This window comes from Chiloscyllium plagiosum, chromosome 2 (assembly GCF_004010195.1).
Source record: "Chiloscyllium plagiosum isolate BGI_BamShark_2017 chromosome 2, ASM401019v2, whole genome shotgun sequence".
Classification (NCBI taxonomy): domain Eukaryota; kingdom Metazoa; phylum Chordata; class Chondrichthyes; order Orectolobiformes; family Hemiscylliidae; genus Chiloscyllium; species Chiloscyllium plagiosum.
In genome coordinates this window covers 129,537,606-129,559,642 of record NC_057711.1, presented here as the reverse complement: position 1 = coordinate 129,559,642, position 22,037 = coordinate 129,537,606, and the positions used below count along the sequence as shown (strand labels likewise).

The 22,037-nt window shown below is 42.3% G+C and overlaps 1 protein-coding gene across 1 annotated transcript in view; it reads right to left on the bottom strand.

Annotated features, from left to right (window-relative positions):
* Positions 1 to 22,037, bottom strand: part of LOC122558088 (fibrillin-2-like) — a 318,053-nt gene that overhangs the window by 61,946 nt on the left and 234,070 nt on the right. The window contains exons 41-46 of the mRNA XM_043706411.1: positions 19,056 to 19,205; positions 16,678 to 16,749; positions 13,455 to 13,580; positions 10,755 to 10,880; positions 4,200 to 4,325; positions 2,971 to 3,087 (exon numbers count right to left, since the gene is read on the bottom strand). Of these exons, the coding sequence (XP_043562346.1) occupies positions 2,971 to 3,087; positions 4,200 to 4,325; positions 10,755 to 10,880; positions 13,455 to 13,580; positions 16,678 to 16,749; positions 19,056 to 19,205 (717 nt within the window). The remainder of the gene's footprint in view (positions 1 to 2,970; positions 3,088 to 4,199; positions 4,326 to 10,754; positions 10,881 to 13,454; positions 13,581 to 16,677; positions 16,750 to 19,055; positions 19,206 to 22,037) is intronic.

Genomic DNA, 22,037 nt, shown 5'->3' with positions numbered 1-22,037 from the left:
TGTGAAACTTGAAAGGGTTCAGAAAAGATTTACAAGGATGTTGCCAGGGTTGGAGGATTTGAGCTATAGGGAGAGGCTGAACAGGCTGGGGCTATTTTCCCTGGAGCATCGGAGGCTGAAGGGTGACCTTATAGAGGTTTACACAATTAAGAGGGGCATGGATAGGATAAATAGACAAAGTCTTTTCCCTGGGTTCGGGGAGTCCAGAACTAGAGGGCATAGGTTTAGGGTGAGAGGGGAAAGATATAAAAGAGACCTAAGGGGCAACTTTTTCACGCAGAGGGTGGTACGTGTATGGAATGCGCTGCCAGAGGAAGTGATGGAGGCTGGTACAATTGCAACATTTAAAAAGCATCTGCATGGGTATTTGAATAGGAAGGGTTTGGAGGGATAGGGGCCGGGTGCTGGCAGGTGGGACTAGACTGGGTTGGGATATCTGGTCGACATGGACGGGTTGGACCGAAGGGTCTGTTTCTATGCTGTACATCTCTATGACTCTATGACTCTAAGGGAAAATTATACTAACATGTCCTGAAGCCCCTGGAGGAGGTGGCTGTATACATCACAGGGGTGACTACAGCAGGACCTGCAGCTTCTCACATGGATAAAAATGCTAAAGGTGATGTCATGGTCCTTTCTCAGCTTCTACATTTTCATCCTGATATCTGGATGCAGTACAAACTGTGGACAGTGGAACCACAAACCTCTTGATTCCCATCCAAACCCCCCTCTCACACTAATTCCCATTTCTCAGACACCTGATAAACGCTGCCTGCTTCGTTACAGTAGCCTTACGAGAATGAAAGAGAGCAAAGAGCACAGCTTTGAGAAAGCAACTCTGTCACATAATCTGAGAGTTGCAGTCTCCAGCTCAGGTACTTGTGCTGCACACACTGTGGAGGATGGTATCGAGATGGGTATCATAACATGCTCAGTCATACAGACGAGAGAACCCAGAGGCTGGGGTCAAGGATAGCTCTGTTGCTAGTTCACTAGAAGATGAGACAACTGATGGACTCTTACATCAAATGAGGATTTCAAAGGAGCTATGTATAAGAGCACATTGATGGGGTCTGTGGCAGTGTTGATTCACTGTTAAGTGCTGTGCTTCATGCCTTGCAGAACGGCAGTTATGACACACAATGTTCTTTGGGCACAGCAGCTTTTTAAATTTACTATCTCACACTTTTAACCGATTACTTGAGTTTAGTTCCTTTTTCTCTGTAAACACAACCAGATGTGACCAAATAGCACGCAGTGAATAGACATGCACATCGTCAACTCCTCAATAATTGAACAATTATTGCCAAAAGGGGAACCAACTTGTCAACCAATCAACACCCTTTTCCTTGAAATATAAATTGTGATCATTTGAAATTTGTCATTCTTGTGTTTGTCATCAAGAACACAAGATCAAAAGTTTCAGCAACAAGTTTCTTTTTTTAGCAATATTCAACCTCTGTACTACCAAGCGATGGAGCAAGTGAGCACCAGACCAAGGGACAGCGAGATGCTCGAGCACAGAGTTTACCCTCTCTCCAGCCTTTGCTTAATCTCTCTATCATGTTGTAGACCCAGAGGCTGTGTAGCTGTAGACTCCATGACTGTTATACACCACATGTGGACAGATCACCCTCTCCCTGGCCTGCCCTGTCACCAATATGGCAAATCCCCGAGCACACTTAAGCACTTCCAAAAACTGTGCTGAGTGCTTCTGGACATTTAGCAATATATAACATCATTGAAAACATCATCTCAGCTGCACTGTTTGGGTATTTGGCACCTTAAATGATATTAGTTCAGGGTGCAGAGAGAAAGTGAGGATCACAGATGCTAGAGATCAGAGTCGAAAAGTGTGGCACTGGAGAAGCACAGCAGGTCAGGCAGCATCTGAGGAGCAGGAAAATCAACGTTTTGGGCATAAGCCATTTCTGATGAAGGGCTTTTCCAGCGCCACACTTTTTGACTTTGTTCAGGGTACAGATGCATTGCAATACTTCTTCTAGCAGAGCAATGCAAGAATATGTTGTATGTTTATTCACTTGCCAAGTTAAGAATCTTGGTGCTATTCTAGTCAGTTGGGCTCAGTGAGATTAGGATTGCATCTACTCACAAAACACGCTTTCACATGTCAGCTTCTGCCAACAGAACACCGTGCAGGAAGTGGTCAGCAATGTGGGAGGGTCACAGACGATGGCATAAGGCAACTACAAATGACAGTGTGTACAAGGTAATTACTTATCCATGACCTTTTCCCGATTAGCTCTTTGGTAGGGGATAGATTTCCATCAGGTAAAGCTTACATTAACGAGTCAATTCTAATTGACTATATTTGGAGCACAGCACTATATTTGGAATATTGTGAGCAATACTGGGCCACATATGTAAGAAAGGATGCACTGACCCTGGAGTGGGTCCAGAGGAGGTTCACGAGAATTATCCCAGAAATGAAAGGCTTAACATATGAGGAAGGTTTGATGACTCTGAGTTTATACTCAATGGACTCTATATGGATGAGGGGGGATCTGATTGAAACTTATAGAATACTGAATGGCTTGGACAGAGTGGATGTTGGGAAGATGTTTCCATCGGTAGGAGAGACTAGGACCTGAGGGCAAGCCTGAGAGTAAAGGGAAGACCTTTTAGATTAGAGATAAGGAGAAACTTCTTCAGCTAGAGAGTAGGGAATCTATGGAGTTCATTGCCACGAAAGGCTGGTGGGGGCCTGTTCACTGAATATATTTAAAACAGAGATAGATATGTTCTTGATTGCCAAGGGGACCAAAAGGCTACAGGGAGAAAGCAGGAAAATGGAGTTGAAAGACCTATCAGCCATGATTCAATGGCGGAGCAGACTCAAAGGGCAGAATCGATTAATTTCTGCTCCGATATCTTATGGTGCTATGGTTTAAATTGCTATGTTACAGAGGTGAGAAAGGAAATCTGATCAGTATCGGTCTTATGACTCACCCATGCAGTCATTATTGTGAGTTATCTCAAATCCTGGGAAGCAAAGACAATTGTACGATCCCACAGTGTTCTTGCAAGTTCCATTTCCACAAGGCTGTCGTTCACATTCATCAATATCTATAAATATGAAACCATTTGCTTAATACTAATCTGAATGTATATAAACATTGCTTTGAGCAAACTATATATATGTATGATGACTATGTTATAAACATACAAGAGCATATAGCTGATCCTAAATGTAAGATGCTCCATCCTTTATGGTCATGCTCATTAAAAGTTCTGCTCTCAGACCAGTGCTTTCTGACGTATTCCCCAGAGTGACCCTATTTGTTGTGATCTCTCAGTGTTGGGAAGGTGGAAAGGGGAGGAGGAAGAGATCTCTAAGAGCAGTTTTGGCCATTGCTGCCACAGACTCAGGACTCCACATTTCAGCTCATGTCCCCACTAGGTATCTCAACCTCCTCTATGGAAAGGCTATGATGCTTCGGCTATAAAGATAATATGGGGGCATTCTTGCTCTAACTCTCCACAAGGTAGACTTTTCCAGAGGCAGGCCATTAAGTGGCCATTCATGAGTTTGTTGTTGGGTGAACTTTGGAAATTTAGTCCCAATCAGTGGGTCAGCAGCCCCATTAGATGAGTTGCCACCATTGGATAGGAACAGAGGGGCACTTGAGGAGTCCTCTGTAAAGGTTAAAATTCAACAAAATAAACATTCTAAGGTTATCCTTTCAGAAGGAAATCCCCAGAGAGCCCACAAGTGGGCAATTATTAATGCAGACTGCCTCTGTAAGAGATGGCCTATCTCCTGAAGGTCACCCAGAGATTGGATTGTGTCACCTCCAGATGGTGTTACCTTTGGGGAAATTCCTCCTGGCCTGCCTTCACACCTGCACCTATGGGACCTGAACAATTTGCTTGATATTTCAGAGAGTCATTAACTCCAATAATTGGCCACAAAGGAAAATTAATATTGACAATTGTTTATTTTGTAATAACATTGGTCTTTCAACTATATCTATTTTATAAGAACTTTAATCAGCAAACTGTTACATTTTTCATTTATTAAGTTGCAGACAGTTACATCTAGTTACCACAGGTGACTTTAGCTAGTATCTAATAGACTCCTCAGTTAGTTTTTCAGTCTGGGGAACACTGGAAAGAGGGAAGCCTATATTCCAGTAATGCTTCCATTAATGAAGCCAGCAGCTGAACATCTCACTTACCCATGCACATGGTCTGATCAGGAGTCTGCTTGAAGCCATTGTGGCAGGTACACCGATAACTTCCTTTCAGGTCAATGCAGTCACCATGACTACAGACATTTGGAATTTCCAGACACTCATTGCGATCTAAAGGAATCGTAGAGTACACTTGCTATTAGATGAAAGGTTGACATTCAAAATGTTATAAAGTTAAAAACAGAAGGTTGAATTTGTGTGGGGTTTCTTCTGCTTTTAAAATCATTTCTATTGAATTTCTAAAGATCTCCTGCTAAATGCGTGATGGATGATCTCAGAAACCCAACTCAACCTTTTAACTGTCATTCCATTTCAGTATAACAATTGATAATGCTTTAGCTTCCATCAAACCACACTGGCATACAGATGGAACAAATATAACATTGCTATCAACACAAAGGGTTGAAATCAGGCTGTGCAAATCAACCAAAACATTCCGTTAAGCGCATTTAAAGTAATTTATTTTAACCTAGTTAACACTTTGTTCTTACTGATTGTGTAGAAATTTCAAACTGACATTTAATACTTTCTTGTGTTGATATCTCACGAAACAATTTCAGTCTAAAAGATTAAAATGAAATTTTAAGTCATTAATATCTTCAAGTCAGTAAAGTCTATTTTTTTCCAAATAATTCTTCTTTTGCCCTTTACCATCTCACTGGTCTCTGAACTGAGGATATCTGAATTACAACTATGAAAAATCACAGAGTGAGAAAGTGTAATGTGTTCCTTACAAAACTATTCATGATCGCAGCATTTATTGACTTTACTCCACTGTACTTGTCCCACTAGCTGAGAACTAAAAGAATCAAAACTAAAAGAACCATGGATGCTGCAAAACAGGGACAAAAATAGAAATTGCTGGAAAAGCTCAGCAGGTCTGGCAGCATCTTTGGAAAGAAATCAGAGTTAACATTTCAGAGCCAGTGACCCTTCCTCAGAAACATTAATTCTGATTTCTCTTCACAAATGCTTCCAGATCTGCTGAGTTTTTCCAGTAACCTCTGTCTTTGACTATAAGAATCAGACAGTTTAGAAACGCAAAAGTCAGCCCGTTATTTATAGGGAGCGATATTAATGTTAGGATCTTATTCCTCATTTTCATTCTGTTTGCATCCAGCAGAACAAAACCACATCTGGGGCCATGGAGAACACCCTGTGATGGCTGACAAATGCTAAAGACACAGTGTTGGTAACTGGCTATCAGACCCTGACACCGGAAGGGAGGAGAACTGGGAGTGAATGTGGGGTTGGTGATTGGAAGGTATGCAGGGGGAATGACATGATCGATAATTGGAAGGAAGGAAGGAAGGTAATCAACCGATCTTTGCACAAGATTACTTGAGGGCTAGCACTCACATTCCTCCTAGCCCATAAACAATGTCGTATAAAAACAAGGAGAGCTGACTTTTAGCAATAACGTAAAGGGACTCAGGTTCAGCCAAAATGGTTTCGGAACTCTGATTCCAGAAATCCCACCCATGGTCCAGGCAGCATCAGAGGGAGATGGAGGAAGGGGAGCAAGTCTGTTAGGGGAGCACGACTGTTTGCAGGTCATTATTTCACAGATATATATATATATAAAAAGGTGTGGCTACTTTCAATCAGATATACTAGTGGGATGTCCAAAATATGACTCCTGAGCTTTAAACAATTCAGCAACAATTCCAAAACGGCTGGAATCATTTGCAGAGGGCAGGCACCCTTTTGGAAAGGTAGTTTCTCCTGTGGTTCTCTTAAACAAAGGGATGACAATGTGCAAAAATGGTCTCAATGAAATTACCAAGCTGTTTAGTGACATCGGTCCTTGGGTAGTGCTGTAGAACACAGGAACCTAGGGGTGCAGCTCCATAAGTCTTGAACATTATGTCATGTATATCAGGGTGGTTAAAAAGGTGTTTGGCACACATGCCTTCATTGCTCAGTCCTTTAAGTATAGGAGTTAGGTCATCAGGTTGAGGTTGTACAGGACATTGGTGAGGCATCTTCTGGAGAACTGTGTCCAGTTCTGGTCGCCCAGTTATAGGAAGGACATTATTAAACTGGAGATGGTTTGAAAGAGATTTACCAGGATGTTGCTGGGTATGGAAGGATTGAGTTATAAAAAAAGACTGGATAGGCTGGAACATTTTTCGCTGGAATGTAGGAGGTTGAGAGATGACCTGATAGAAGTTTATAAAATGATGAGAGGTGTAGATAGAGTTAATGGTAGTTGACTTTTCCCTGGGATGGAGAATTTCAAGAGTGGGGGTACTTTTTAAGGTGAGAGGAGAGGGATTTAAAAAGATTTAAGAGAGGCAAACGTTTTATACAGAGGCTGGTTTGCGTATAGAATGTACTTCCTGAGATGGTGGATGTGGGTACAATTATAATGTTTAAAAGACATTTGGATGGACACATGAATAGGAAAAGTTTGGAGGGATATGGGCCAGGAACAGGCAGGTGTCACTAGTTCAGTTTGAAGAGTCTGTTTCTATGACTCTATGACTATATAATCTTGAAGGGTATCATTATATTATTAATGCTACATAACTGACCCTATCATTATCAAAGTTGGGGACTTGTAAAGTCACAGTTTCATTGACTGTTCCAAATCTTTGATATAAGGCTATGAATCCAAATATGCATTGTCATATGGGATTAAATACTTCAATGAAATTTTAAAATTACATTAAATACATTGAGTAGGTTTTAATGATTGAGTTTTTTTAATAAATAGTGTAGCTATCAATAGACATTTAGAACTTTATTTTAGCTCCTTTGAGCTTGGCTCTGGAGGTCTGCCCATGGGGATAATAGGTGAGTTGTCATGGAGCTTGTTAGGCCAAAGATAGGCGAGTGGGATCATGTGTTAGCATGTATCAGCATTATGTTGACATAGGGACTATGGAGGGGCATACACTGGCATGGAATGTATGGGTGGTGAATAGGGGTCATGAAGTTACATGAGTCAGCAAGGAAGGGACATGGGAGTGTGTTGGTGGTGGACGGGGTTGAGGGGTGAAGGATATGAGGGATAGAGGCGTTTCTTTTATAGCTGGGATCAAGTCCCAGGTGAGAGTTTTTCAGAGTCCACCTCAGTCCTGTGGCAGGCTCCAGTCTGTTTCTGGAGATGATGGGATCAACTCCCATTAGCAACTGGCTCACAAAATGAAAATTAGAACATCCATCCCACTTCCTGCTGAGTCAGGTTAGTGGCAGAGGAATGTTCATGACTCTGTGCTCCCAGCTTGGAAGTGAAAATTTGGCCCTTATTTGTGGAATCCAGCTGCAATCGAAGAGTGTGGTGCTGGAAAAGCACAGCCAGTCAAGTAGCACCGAAGAAGCAAGAGAGTTGATGTTTCAAGCATAATCCCTTCATCAGTAATGAGGTTGGCAGGTTGGATCTTGGATAAGGTGGGGGTAGGGAAATGAGGAAACTGGTGAAATCCACATTGATCTTGTGTGGTTAGAGGGTCCCAAGGCGGAAGATGAGGCGTTCTTCCTCCAGGCGTCAGGTGGTTAGGGTTTAGTGGTGGAGGAGGCCCAGGACCTGCATGTCCATGGTGGAGCGGGAGGGGGAGTTAAAGTGTTTGGCTACAGGGCGGTGGGGTTGCTTAGTGTGTGTGTCACAGAGATATTCATCAGAGATTGACACATGCACTAAACAATCCGACTGCTCTGTGGCCAAAGATTTTAACTCCCCCTCATACTCCACCAAGGACATACAAGTCCTGGGCCTCATGCACCGCTAAACTTTAACCACCAGATGCCTGGAGGAAGAATGCCTTACCTTCCACCTTGTGACCCTCCAACCACACAGGATCAATGTGGATTTCACCAGTTTCCTCATTTGTCCTTCCCCCACCTTATCCCAGATCCAACCTTCCAACTCGGCACTGCCCTCATGACCTGTCCTACCTGTCCTCCTTCCTTCCCACCTACCCGCTCCACCCTCCTCTCTGACCTATCACCTTCTCCCCACCTTCATCGATCTATCACATTCCCAGCTACCTTCTGCCCAGCCCCACCCCTCTCCCATTTATGTCCCAGTCTCCTTGGGCCACCCCCTCATTCCTGATGAAGAGCTTATGCTCGAAACGTCAACTCTCCTGCTTCTTGCTTGTTGCTTGACCTGCTGTGCTTTTCCAGCACCACACTCTTCGACTCTGATCTCCAACAACTGCAGTCCTCACTTTCTCCTTGGATCTAGCTGCACCCAGGAATAGTAAATTTCAAGAAAGCCATGCAGGATGGATCAATTTTAAATTGCTGTCAAAATATTAGGCAAGAGGTCTCAATTAAATATTACAACCTTGGATCTGCCACTCCCAATCAAGTTGTTTAGACACTCCAATTTATATTTCGGATAAAATTAAACCAATTAATGGTCAGTTTGTTTGGCACTCAGCAGGTCCAAGAAGGGAAAAAAAGGGCAGATTGAGATAAACTGTATCCACTGGTTGGGGATTGGGGAACTAGGGGCATAGTCTGAGAATGAGGGCCAAACCGTTCAGGAGAGACATTTGGAAGAAGATCTACATACAAAGAGTGGGAGAGGTTGGTACTCTCTTCCACAAATAGCAGAGGATGCTGTATCAGTTGGTAATTTTAAATCTGAAAGAGAAAGTTTCTTGTTAAGCAGAGGTATTAAGGGATATGGGCCAAAGGCTGGCAAATGGAATTAGCCACAGATCTCATTGAATGGTGGAATAGGCTCAAGGGGCTGAATGGCCTCCCCTTGTTCCTATTAAACAATTATAATTAAATTTGGCTGGACAGCATCAAGTACAATCAGGTCAGACTCCTTACTCCTCATTCCTAAAGGATCATTGTAAAATACAACAGGCCCAAGAACATGGTGGACATCTTTTTCACAAAGACCAAAACTATTGATTCAGTTGGCTCTGTTGTTTCCCCAGTCCCAGCCTGCAATAGCAAACCTCTCCCCAGGCTCCCTGCTGTGCTCCAAACCTCACTTATTTCTCTGTAACCTCTCCATCATGATGTTGTTTCTAAGATTGTCTCTCCTGCAAGACACAACTCCAGCTCCTCTGGCTGTATTCCCAATAAAATCCCTTCCATCCATTGTCAACTTCCATACCCAGTTGCCATTGACATTCCCTATCCTTGCAAATTTGATTTTCCTTTTAAAACGTTACCTCTTAGTCTTTGCCACTTTATTTTAACTCCCCTTTGCTCTCGAAACATCAATCAATATCCTCTTTGACACTGTCCATGAAGCATTTCTCTCAGAATTGCTCTCAGCCTCTGAAGTATTTTATACTGTTGGCCAATGTCCAATGTTGTTCAGATCAGAGAAACTGTCCTTGATAAGTAGCTAAAACATGTCTAACAAAGGTTTCTCCTATTGTATCACCTGACCCCTCTGCAGTGCTGTTGTTTCTGTGAGGATACCCCTGTGCCCTGTCCATGATCCATCATTGTCAACATGCTGCCCCTTTGGTTACACCTCACGCACACACCTTTCACATGCTCACTGATGATACAAAAATCCCACCTCTCCACCACTTCACTCGCCCGATCAGCTGTCTCGATGTAGTCAGACTGCTCGTCTGAGATCAGTGTTGGGATTTCACTGAACACTGACTGTTTGTGCTCAGGCTTCTCCACTGAACTCGACCTGATCACCAATTTCAACTTGTCCTCTAGCAACTGCTGAAGTTTAAACCAGACCTGATTGTAACTTTGGTGTCTTGGTCAAGTCTGTGATGAACTTCTGATCACACGTCCTCTCCATGAGGAAGACCACCCCTTCCACTGCCATAATACCACTTGCCTCTGCCCATAGCTCAGGGCAGCTGCTGCTGAAACTCTCATTTATTATTTCCAGCCAGAATAATTCCAATGATCTCTTGGCCATATTCCCATTCCTTTGTAGCTTCTTCAGAACTCTGCTGCCTGTATCATTTCTTACTCATTCATTACTGCAGTGGCATGCTAACCCTGCCTCTGTCACTAACCTGACAAATTCAAAATGCTCATCCTCATGTTTACATTCCCTTTTAGTTCCACTCCACACTGCCTTTAAAATTGCATTCAATCCTATGAAGCCTATCCCACCAAATTTTCTGATGTTCTCAAATCTGAATTCTTGTACATCCCACAGCCTCACCCACTTCCTTTGCATTCTCGACATATAATCAGTCACCTCAGCTACAGGGTTTCTCTTCCGAAGCTCTCCTTCATAACAAACTCATTGACTAAGCTTTTGGTCATCCTTACTAACTCCTACGTCTTTGACTCGGTGCCTTTATTATGACTATGCATCTGTGAAGCAATGTGAGATGATTTTCTGTGCTATTTCAATACAAATCACAGTTGTAGCAATATACAAACAACATGTCCACCATCCTGCCTAATGACTGATATGGGTTGGTTGGACTGGAATGATTCGCTCAACATCACCTTCTCAAGGGCAATTAGGGAGAGTTAACCTGGCCCAGCCAGTGACACTCACATTCCATGAAAGAATAAGAAAATCCAACAATGAAGCTTAATTTTCACCAGAAGCTGTTGCCTTACTGAATAAACTCTTACCAATGCAAGCTCCATTAGGTGCTAGTTTATATCCAGCAGAACATTCACAACGGTAACTGCCAGGAATGTTAATACAGTCTGCATTACGTTGACAAAGGTTGTCACCATTACTGCATTCGTCAATATCTGAAATAAAGGCAAAAATACCATTTGTAGTGTCTCAAAGTCTGAGTTAGAAGTAACACAACACTGAAAAGTTAAGAAGATTAATGGAGATTGGAATGCTCAAAATGTAGCAGACTTCAATTAAAACAGAGCTTTATAACTAGAAATAGAATACAGTAAATAAAGTTGTTTTTATTTCATGTTCACCAAGTTCAAAATTAAATCTGGATATAAAAATAGTGTTACTGTAAATGGAGCAGACATTGTGACTCAGGCGTGGAAATTTCATCCCAGACAAACTGGATAAGGGAACACAATCATTATTCTCGAACTAGGCTCCTGGGGCATATCTAATAATGGGGCTTGTGTTCATTTAAACAAGACTTGGTTGCAGACATCAGATGGGTTACAACTCATTGGTGAAGACGCATGAATGTTTGCTATCTGTGACAGCCTTATCTAACAACTGCACCTTTCCATCATGGCAAGTTATCATCAGGGAAATGAGCTGATCAGGAACAAAGGTGACTGATTGTTGAGGGAGAAGCTGGAAAAGAAAGCAATGAGTATGCTGTGAGTTCGAGGAAAGGCAAAGGAAGGAAATCAGCAAGACTGGCAAATGATTTTCCAGAATGAAACAAGCATGGAACCTCAAATAAATGAAGATTCCTTCTTTGCATCTGTGAAAAAGCTGGTTATTGTTTCAGATTTGAGCTCTGGACGCCTAACATTTTTCCTAAGACCAAGATGGTTGGTGGTACATTTCTGCATTGTAATGAACTCTCGGATCAGCCTGTTGAATGGTGGAGCATGCTCAGAAGGCTGAATGGCCTGCTGCTGTTCCTATTTCTTAAGGTGTATACCTCCTGCCTGCCACAGTGGAGGCTTCGACATTTGGCTGGCATGTGATAAACCTGGAGAATGTCATCATGTTGTGTTGTGTCACAGTCAGAATGCCCATGCTTTAACAGACATGCCTATATCATCATTGTATCTTATCAAGTTACTCGAGGGTCTAAAGATCTCATATGCCATTTTATCTGAGGATCACCTGATCATGTGACACACTATGAGAAATGTGCTCTTCCTCTATTACAAATTGCCTTCTACTTACCCAGACATTTAGGTGTCAGTGAATGTAAGATTGGTATATTTTGGTCAGCTGTAATAAATGTCTGTCTGATCCTTCAGTTCCATGACATTTATACCTCGTCTTTTACATTATGAGGGATACTGTAAGCATTGCTGCACCGAGTGAAATATACTGCTGGAGGTAAAACCCACATCAGAGTCATTGGGTCAGGAGGTTAACGGCTTAAGTACTGCACAGGTCTTCAGAAATAAAACAGGTTTAGGAGTGTTTTTGTCTTTCAGCATTAGAAGCTGACATAGGATTAACTTGCTGCATCAATAAAGCACATAATACTTGAGTGATGTGCATGAAATTAATTTCTGAGGGAGTCAACATTGTAGTCTTTTAAACATGTTTAGCAAGAGACATACTATAGCTAGGAATTAAAATGAGCTTGATGAAGTAAGTGTTCTTAATTTGTGTTTTTCAGACAGACATATTGAACCCAGATTGCATTTTAATCATGTTTAAGGAAGTTTCAGTCTGAAATGTGATTAAGTGAATTAATCACACTGTAAAATATACAGGACATCTTCAATACAATATGTTTAGATCAGTGAGAAATATGAAGTCATTTGGACACCAACAATAATATAGCAAAAGGCAAACTTGGTCAAAATCTCCCATCATTGAAAAGTTTGTGAATAATTGCCTTTCTCCATCTTTTTTTACCACTTAATAAGACTGCTTTCTGAGAAACTGCAGGCTTTGTAGCTACATATTCAAATTGTTTTATTAAATTGAAAAACGTAACTTAAAAAGATTCTTACTTCTGGATTTCATAACTAATTTAAAAATGTTTGTATTATGTTTCATGTGTAAAATATGGTTTTGGAATTGCACACAATGCTGAAATATGTCAAAAACTGATTAAACATTTGGATCATATTTTACAGTTTCTGTTAACAAATTATCCAAGCAGATTGATTGATTATCTTTAAGATTTTATCTTCATGTATACAGAGAACTAAAAAATGAACAGGAAAATTTGTTAAATGCAACTGAAATGCTGATAATCAATCATTAGGTTGTTAAAGTCTTTCACACATATATACATTTTAGTTTTGGTTAAACAGGAGAGTATTCAAGAATACTTACCTTTCAACAACTTACTCAGGTTCCTTAAACAGCCCCTTCCAAACCTGTGACCTGTATCCTCCAGACAAGGGCTAAAGATACAGAGGAACACTCCCACTGACTGGTCCCATTCCAAGCCACATACCATTTGGAATGATTTTGCCATTCCTTCCCTTACTGTGTTAAGATCCTGCAAATCTCTTCCTAACAACACATGAACTGCAGTGAACAACACATGAACTCAAGTCGGCAGTTCACTAACACTTTCTCAAGAGCACTCGAAAAAAATGAAATAAGGCAATAGAACTCACAATTGTATGTAATGTGAAAGTCAGACATAGCAGAAACCGATTTGAAGTGGGATCTTATAATGAACGTGACAATACCTTCACAGATGAGAAGCAAGTCGTTGTAACTAAATCCCATTGGACATTCACATCGAAAGCTGCCAATCTGATTGATACAGACACCATTTGCACAAATCCCTGGAATTTTTCTGCATTCATCGATATCTAGTGGTAAGGAAATTAATAATTAGAGACATACAATGCAATCATTCATTGAGATTTATATTAAAATACATAGCTTCATCTGGATTGATTTGGTTTTTGTGAAATTAAAAAACAATCTACATAAGGAGGGCATCAGGTGAAATCAGACCCAGTTGTTACTCATTTTCACATCTAATTTGAGGGACCAACGTTTGAGACTCTTGTGGTGCAGTGGCAGTGTCCTTACCTCCAATTCAGAAGGCTTATGTTCAAGTCCCAGCTGCTCCAGAGGTGTGTTATATCACCTCTGAACAAATTGGTGCGGAACTATCTAATGGAACACCGTCCCCTGCTCAATCAGCATCAGAAACATGTCTGACAGCATATTGGTTTGGGTATTGTAAAGGCACCTTTGGAAATTGCCTTCACCAACTATTTTAGAACACCACCCTTCATTTGAAGCTAGCAGAGTAAGGGTTTTCAACCAGTCCTTCTTCTGTTAGCCTCCTGTTACTCACAGGCTGCTGCTAATGTTACAAATGGCTCCAGTGCTAGCTACACTTTATGATCATTTTGCCATATTCCTGCCTTTAGCTTCATTAGTTAATTGAAATAGTGCATTCAATCTGATTCTAAACCATTGTATCTAACAGTATCTGGTCACTGGAGGGAGAACATCAAAGAGATATATACATTGACCACATAGAAGGAGCATTCTCATCAGATCATTTCCATAAAGCAGATTGCATTAACCAAGACAGACGTTGCTGGAAAACCTCAGCAGGTCTGGCAGCATCTGTGGAAAGAAAACAGAGTTATTGTTTTGGGTCCAATGACCCTTCTTTCCTCAGATGCTGCTGAGTTTTTCCAGCAATTTCTGCTATTGCTTCAGATCCTCAGCATCTGCGGTTCTTGGTTTTATTTTAGTACAAACCTTTTCTATTTATTGACTAATTGTTTTTAAAAAGCTATTGTCTTCATGAGAAAATATCTAACAAACTAAATTTGGAACTGGAAGAGAATATAGAATGATACACACAAATTTATCAATAATAATATAAATTGTACACTGTTATATTCAAACATCACCTACCCATTAAATTACTGGTTTTAAAGAAGTAAAGCAAAAGTTAGCTCTGTTTTCATGTTGCATTGAGTTAATGTCCTTGTAATTGCAAAACCAATGACAATAATTTGGGTGGCCCAGTGGTGCAGTGGTTAGCACTACTACCTCACAGATCGAGGGACCCAGGTTTGATTCCAGTCTCAGGTGGTTCTCTGTGTGGAGTTTGCACATTCCCACTGAGTCTGCATGAGTTTCCTACCATAATCCAAAGATGTGCAGGTTAGGTGAACTAGCCATGCTAAATTGCCCATTGTGTTCAGGAATGCATAGGTTAGGTGCAGTGGTCAGGGGAAATGTAGAGTACTAGAATAGGGAAATAAGTCTGGGTGGGATACTTGGAGGGTCGGTGTGGGCTTGTTGGGCCTTTTGGCCTGTTTCCACTAAAAATAATAATTTCTCTATTATTCAGGGTTTCAGTAGCCATCTGTGTTGGAAAAACAACCACAGTTAAGGCCATTGTCATGTTCATTATGCCTCACAATGTCTGGGAAACAAGGTCTGACCCACCAGATTGTCCACCCACTCCTTCAAAACTCTGTAGTCATTTCATGACAAACATGTAATCTCCAAGGATTATCAAAGAATGATGCCATTATCATGAAAGTGATAACAGATGAAAAACAAAAATCCAACTTCCCCAAAATGTATATATTTTGAACATGCTAGACTGCAAATTTAAAAATGAAAACAGAACTTTATTCAAGTGAAAATGAATGAAATGCCAACATTTTTTTCAATTTCCATGTACCTTTTCTGAAGCCTGTTCTGTATAAATCTGAATTGCAGTGTTTTCAAACCTTGATGCTCTGATTTTGACTGATAAACCCAGCAGCAGCAAGGGAGGGTGTGGATTGTGGGTCGGAACTTGTGGGGCAATTTGGTTTTTCATCAGCTGGCTGGAAATCTGATGGGAAACCTGTACAGACATCGATTCACACAAACACGAGTGAAGCAGGCCACTGGTGAGGCTTCCCCAAAATTAAAACCCCAAGGGTGTACACCCTGCCCAGCAAGGTGGTCAGTGAGATGGCAGCAATTCCTATCCTCAACAGCGTCATGGAGGATGGCATGCTAGCTAAAAGAAGAGCATCCCCAGAGTCACAGGATCACAGCGATCCCAGGATCACCAAGATCCCAGAGTCACAGGGTCACAGAGGTTCCAGAGTTACAGGATCACAGGGATCCCAGAGTCACAGGGTCACAGAGGTTCCAGAGTTACAGGATCACAGGGATCCCAGAGGCACAGGATTGAGGAGATCCCAGTGTTGGGTTTTGGCCATCTTGATGCCTGCCTAGTGAGGTGCCATTTTTATCTCCAAGCTTGTTCCTTCCAGCAATAGATATTTCCATCCCAGATGTTTGTCTTACACTTCACCCAATTGTTACCCTCCACTGAAGTGAAGAGGTTAAAATTGGCTTGGGAGTTAAAAGGACATCTGAATGAAACCCATCCACTGATAAATATTGTGATTATTGGGGCTAAGTTGTTTTGTTTATTCTCTGATCAACCTAATGCTTGTTATCTCAACTTCTTCCTTTACATCAAATCTTCAGAATGTAATAATTGGGGCCACTACACAATATATTCATGATGTGGAGGTGCTGGTGTTGGACTGAGGTGGACTGGGGTCAGAAGTCACAAGACACCAGGTTATAGTTCAACAGGTTTATCTGAAATCACAAGCTTTCGGAGCACTACTTCTTCATCACTTCACCTGAGGAAGGGGCAGTGCTCTGAAAACTTGCGATTTCAAATAAACCTGTTGGACTATAACCTGGTGTCATGGGACTTCTGATGTTACACAATAAATCCATAGAGGTCTGATTACTGCAGCATTGTTCAACTGTTAGGGGTGGGAATTAAATATGGTTCGGGCTTGAGTTTCACATTTAAACACAGATTCTCTCCAAATATTTTTATAAAAATACTAACAAAAATCAAATACCTTGGAAGGAATACGTGACCCAAGTACAAAAAATGCTTGTACTTACCAACAGGTTTCCCAGTTTCAAAGTCAATGGTGAAGCCAGGGCCTTGGTTTCCACACAGCAACTGGTACTCAGCTAGAACACACAATCGTATTAGTAAATCATCTAAAATGTACCATTACTCATTTCATTTTAATACACTATGTACATTTCTTTGTGACAAACTGAGACCAGGAATCCATACATCACCTTTCAGAACACTGTCTGGAATCCCTGAGAAGTGACTTTGCACTTTATAACCAGTCAGTTCAAAACATCAGGAAAGCCTGATAAATGTATCTAATATTTCACAAATATATAAACATATCGCGATAGACTTGTTGAAAAGAAAAGTAGGATACAAGTGTACAATGAATAGAAATGAGTGTAGCCCAGAGAAATTTGGAAAGAGATCTGGCAATAATGAGATGGATCTTGATTTGAAGGCGAGGTGGGAGTGGGGGCAGGGCTGCTGAGACTTTGGGAAACCTGGAAGAAGGGGTTTCCCACAAGTCCTGCCAAACTGAACAGCAAGATTTGATTAGCAGTCATTTCTTTCCATCTCTTTTCTGTAAGCAACCAGATTGGGTGGCTGACTGGCCCGTGGGTGGGAAAGTCTTCAGCACGGGGCCACACCCAGGTTGTGGATAAGTTGGGAGAGTGTGGTTGAGAAAGGGCTGGAAAACTGAGGCAAGACCAAAGACTGGGGGAAAAGATCAGCATCTGGAGCTGGGTGGACATTGGAGGCACAAAGGCAGACGGAGGCCTGGAGGAAGCCAATCCTGGAGGATTGTGGTTTGGGGATGTCAGAAAGATTGGAGAGAGATCAAAAGGAGATGGGGCAGGACAGAAGGGTCATGGAGAAAACTGAAAAGGAAGATGATAGCAGGAATCTAGTGAACAGATGCAGATCTATGCACCATACCCTAGGAAGGATATATCGGCCCTGAAGGGAGTACAACATAGGTTTACAAAACCTGACTTTCAGGGATTAAGTTATGAATGAGATTAGATAAATTAGGCCTGTTTTCATGAAAATTTAGAACTTTAAGGAATGATCTGATCAAAGTCTTCAAGATATTAAGAGGAAAAGACAGGGTAGATAAAGATAAACTATTTCCACTGGTTGGGGATTCTAGAACTCGGGGCATAGTCTGAGAATCAGGGCCAGACCGTTCAGGAGAGATGTTAGGAAGCACCTTTACACACAAAGGGTGGGAGAGGTTTGGATTGAATGGTGGTGAAACAGCATTGAGGGGCGGAATGGCCTCATCCTGCCCCTATAACTGAATCCTATGTGCAACTAAAAGGGACTCTTGTGGTGCATTGGTAATGCCCGTCCCTCTGGAGCAGGCAGCCTGGGTTTGAATCCCACTTGTTCCAGAGGTGGCATAATAAAATCGTCATGCAGAGTTGTTTGGAAAAAAGAGAGAAAGGCCTTATTAATGGTGATTAAATATATCACACACAGCCTTGTTATAATGTTTAAGTTGCTAACCCTCCCTGGGGGAGCAGATTGGCTGCACCTATCGTCGCACTCTGTTCAAACCAGATGTTTTTTTAAAATATATTCGTTTTGTGGGATGTGAGTGTTGCTGGCTGGGCCAGCATTTATTGCCTGTCCCCAGTTGCTCCTAGAGAAGATATTGATGAGTTGTAGTCCACATTGACCCACAATGCCATTGGGGAGGGAACTCCAGGATTTTGACCCAATGACAGTGAAGGAACGGCGGTATATTTCTAAGTCAGGATGGTGAGCTGCTCGGAGGGGATATTGAAGGTGGTGGTGTTCCCATGTATCTGCTGCCCTTGTCCTTCTAGGTGTAAGTGGCCATGGGTTTGGAAGGTACTATCTGAAGATCTTTGGTGAATTTCTGTCATGCATCTTGTAGGTAGACACACTGCTGCTTCTCAGAATCGGTGGTGGAGGGAGTGGATGCTTATGGATGTGGTGCCAATCAAGCAGGCTGGTTTGTGCTGGATGGTGTCAAGCTTCTTGAGTGTTGTTGGAGCTGCACCCATCCAGGCAGTATTCCATCACACTCCTGACTTGTGCCTTGCAGGTGGTGGACAGGCTTTGGGGAGTCAGGAGGTGAGTTACTCGCCACAGTATTCTTAGCCTCTGACATGCTCCTGTAGCCGTTGCATTTATGTGGTGAGTTCGATAGAGTTTCTGATCAATAGCGGGGGATTATTAGCATTATTCAGCATTGCAAGCAAGCTGTCCAGCCAACTGAGCTAAATAACTTGTCAACACAGAAATGAACTACATGAATGAACTACAATGAAGTAAAATGTGTTTAAGCCTATTTAAAAGACAACAATTTTTTGAACTGAATGTTTTATTTTCATTCATTGAGTGAGTAAAGTAATCCAGGTGGTACGAATGGTTATAGACTCACATGTAGCAGGTGTTGGGCAAGGTTCACAGGGTTTGTTCCAGCCTTTACCCACATTGTAAGAACAACAGCACATTTTTTTGGTTAAGTTGAAGGACAGCTCATTCTCACATGTCTCGTTGTAGTGTCGATAGCATAAGCTCTTTCTCATGTCTGGAAAAAATAAAAAATGGTATGAAAATCTAAAGTCTGGCATCGTATCTAAACATCTGTTGAAATATTTCTGATCTTATATTTGTTGGCTGCCTGTTGATGGTAGAACATTTAGGTTGGACTTTACATCAATACATACCAACTCATTTGCACTTTCTGGCCAGACATTCTCTCACTTACTGCCAACATTCTATTGAATATTAATATATCTGAAAATTCCAAGAGAAGTACAAGTTCCTTTGAGAGCTTGGATTATAGAGTACGTGATACAGTTTCTTATCACTTCCTGTGCTTAACAAAGTGATTTGTCCACTATGAATCAGTGTCTGGGGTTGAATTTATTTTAGGTCAATCATGGGATGAGGGTGATTCTAGGTCAGCATTTATAACCCATCCTTAGTTATCCAGAGAGCAGTGGGAGTCAACCACATTACTGTGGGTCTGGAGTCACATGTAGACCAGACCAGGTAAGGATGGTAATTTCCTTCCCATCAGTGAACCAGATGGATTTTCCTGATAATCGGCAATGGATTCATGGGCATCATTAGACTTGTAATTCCAGATTTTTATTGAGTTCAAATCCCACCATCTGCCAGGGCCGGATTCAAACCTGTGTTGCTAGAACATTCCCTGGCTCTCTCCATTAACAGTCCAGTGATAAGACCACATGGTCATTGCCTCCCCATACAGTAAGTCAAAGATTTTCATTTTGATTTCAGTGCTAAGTCTCCTAGCTTTGAAGTCAAATGTTAGGAATTCTCATTTTATCACTCTAACAGAAAACTGGAATTAGCTAACAGATTCTTGAATTTATATATATTTTAAACCAACCTGTTCAGAAATGCTATTGCAAGGACTTGAACTGAGGCCTCCTGCTCCAGAGATAGGAACACTACCACTGCACGGCAAGGGCTCTTCACAGATTTGTGATTGAAGTAACTGCACAAAGGCCGCTATCCTGTCACTCAGTCCCCCTTTATTTACATGTGCACAGTACACTGACTATGGCCAGCCAGCTCAGAGTCAGTCTCCCTGAACTGAGGAGATTCTAAATCCCTGTGTATTTTTTATCTTTTCTTTTTTTCAAATTCTCTACACCACTTGCCTAACCTCAGTGGTGCTTATATTATCCCCAGCACCCATGTTGTGTGTGTGCAGGTGTGAGATACAGTGAGAGACACAAGGTGCACGAATCTTTATTCAATTTCCACCACCACGAAGAAAGGAAACACCCGAGTGGCCAGTGACAAGCAGTGCCCTTCACATCAAAGGGCAATGCTGTGTGATCAAATAGTGATGGGGAGGGCAGGGATTAAATCAAAAGAGAGTTGGAGGGGGAAATAATGCACTCCACTCCCTGCGGTGCCCACCTCTTCCTGAACAACTCAAGGGTGTTGGTAAAATCCTCTGTTTATGGTCATCCAAGGCCTTCCTGATTGGCCCAGAATAACAACCCTGAAAAAGGGCTTATGCCCGAAACGTCGATTCTCCTGTTCCCTGGATGCTGCCTGACCTGCTGCGCTGTTCCAGCAACACATTTTCAGCCCAGAATAACAACCTCAATCAAGGATCTCACAGTCAATGAGGTCCACCTGGTCCTAAGGATTAAACAGCAACCTACAAATTCACTGTGAGGGACTGAGCTCCCTCCCCCTCTCCCTACCTCTCCCTCACCTTTGGTGGTCTGCATCACCCTTAACAAGATTTATACATAAAGTATTCAATTGGAAATGCAGGGATTTACTGATGGTAATTAATAGACAAAACAAATACCATGGGTGATTTGGTGATGGGGAAAAGAAATTTTGTTGTGTGTGAGAGCACTTTTGGATTTATATATTAAAAAAATTCACAGGAAGACTCATATGGTGCAGTGCTAGTGTCCTCACCTCTGGACCAGGAAGCCTGGGTTCAAGTCCCATCTGCAGAGGGGTTTAATAATGTCTCGGAACAGATAATTTAGGAAATATCTGAACTAATTCTGTACCTGATAACATGAGGAGTTTCTCTCAGTTCAATTCATCAGTCTGGGCTGACGACATGCTCCTCCCACTCACTGAGCCAGCTGACCTGGGGAGGATGTGTGAACAGCGAGTGGTGTACTCTACCAGGATCAACTGGGCCTAACGTTCCAGACTCCTGGTCGGTCTGTAGTGGGTAGACTCCATGCCAGAAGAGTTATGGGGGTTCACCCGGGGTAACATCCATCTGAGATCTATCACAGCCTGGCTGAGGAATCCTGGCCAGTGCATTGGCAGGAGCTGGAGATCAAAGTCTCTCAATCAATTGATTGGTCAATTGATTTCTAGCCAAGGCTGGTGAGCACAGCTCAGACCTGCCCAGCTTGTTTCTTCTCCCCCAGAGACACTCTCACATACGTACACAGCTGCTGGACACGTCTGTTCCAAGTATTTCTGTAGAGGAGCCTCGTGCTGGTCAGAAACTAGCTGGTGGCCGCCATGCTGTGGTACTGGCCCTTTGACCCTTACTCCTGGGTTTGTCACAAACACAGCTAACTCACACTGAGTTTTCCCACCGTCAGGAGCAGCAGCTAGCATTAGAGGCTCACTGCTCACTGCTCACTGCTCACTGCTAAGGAATTGATACCTCCACCATCACTGGCTCGAGTGGCTGGCAAGGGGGAAGGCCCTGGCCACAGCAGCACAATCAGGGCAATGCTGGGTAGTGAGATCAGGGCTGGGTGGCAGGGTCTGGGCTGGGGGCTGGGTGACAGGGACTGGGTTTGAGGCTGGGTTTCAGGGTCTGGGTTGGTGGCTGGGTGACGGGGTCTGGGTTTGGGGCTGGGTTTCAGAGTCTGGGCTGGGGGCTGGG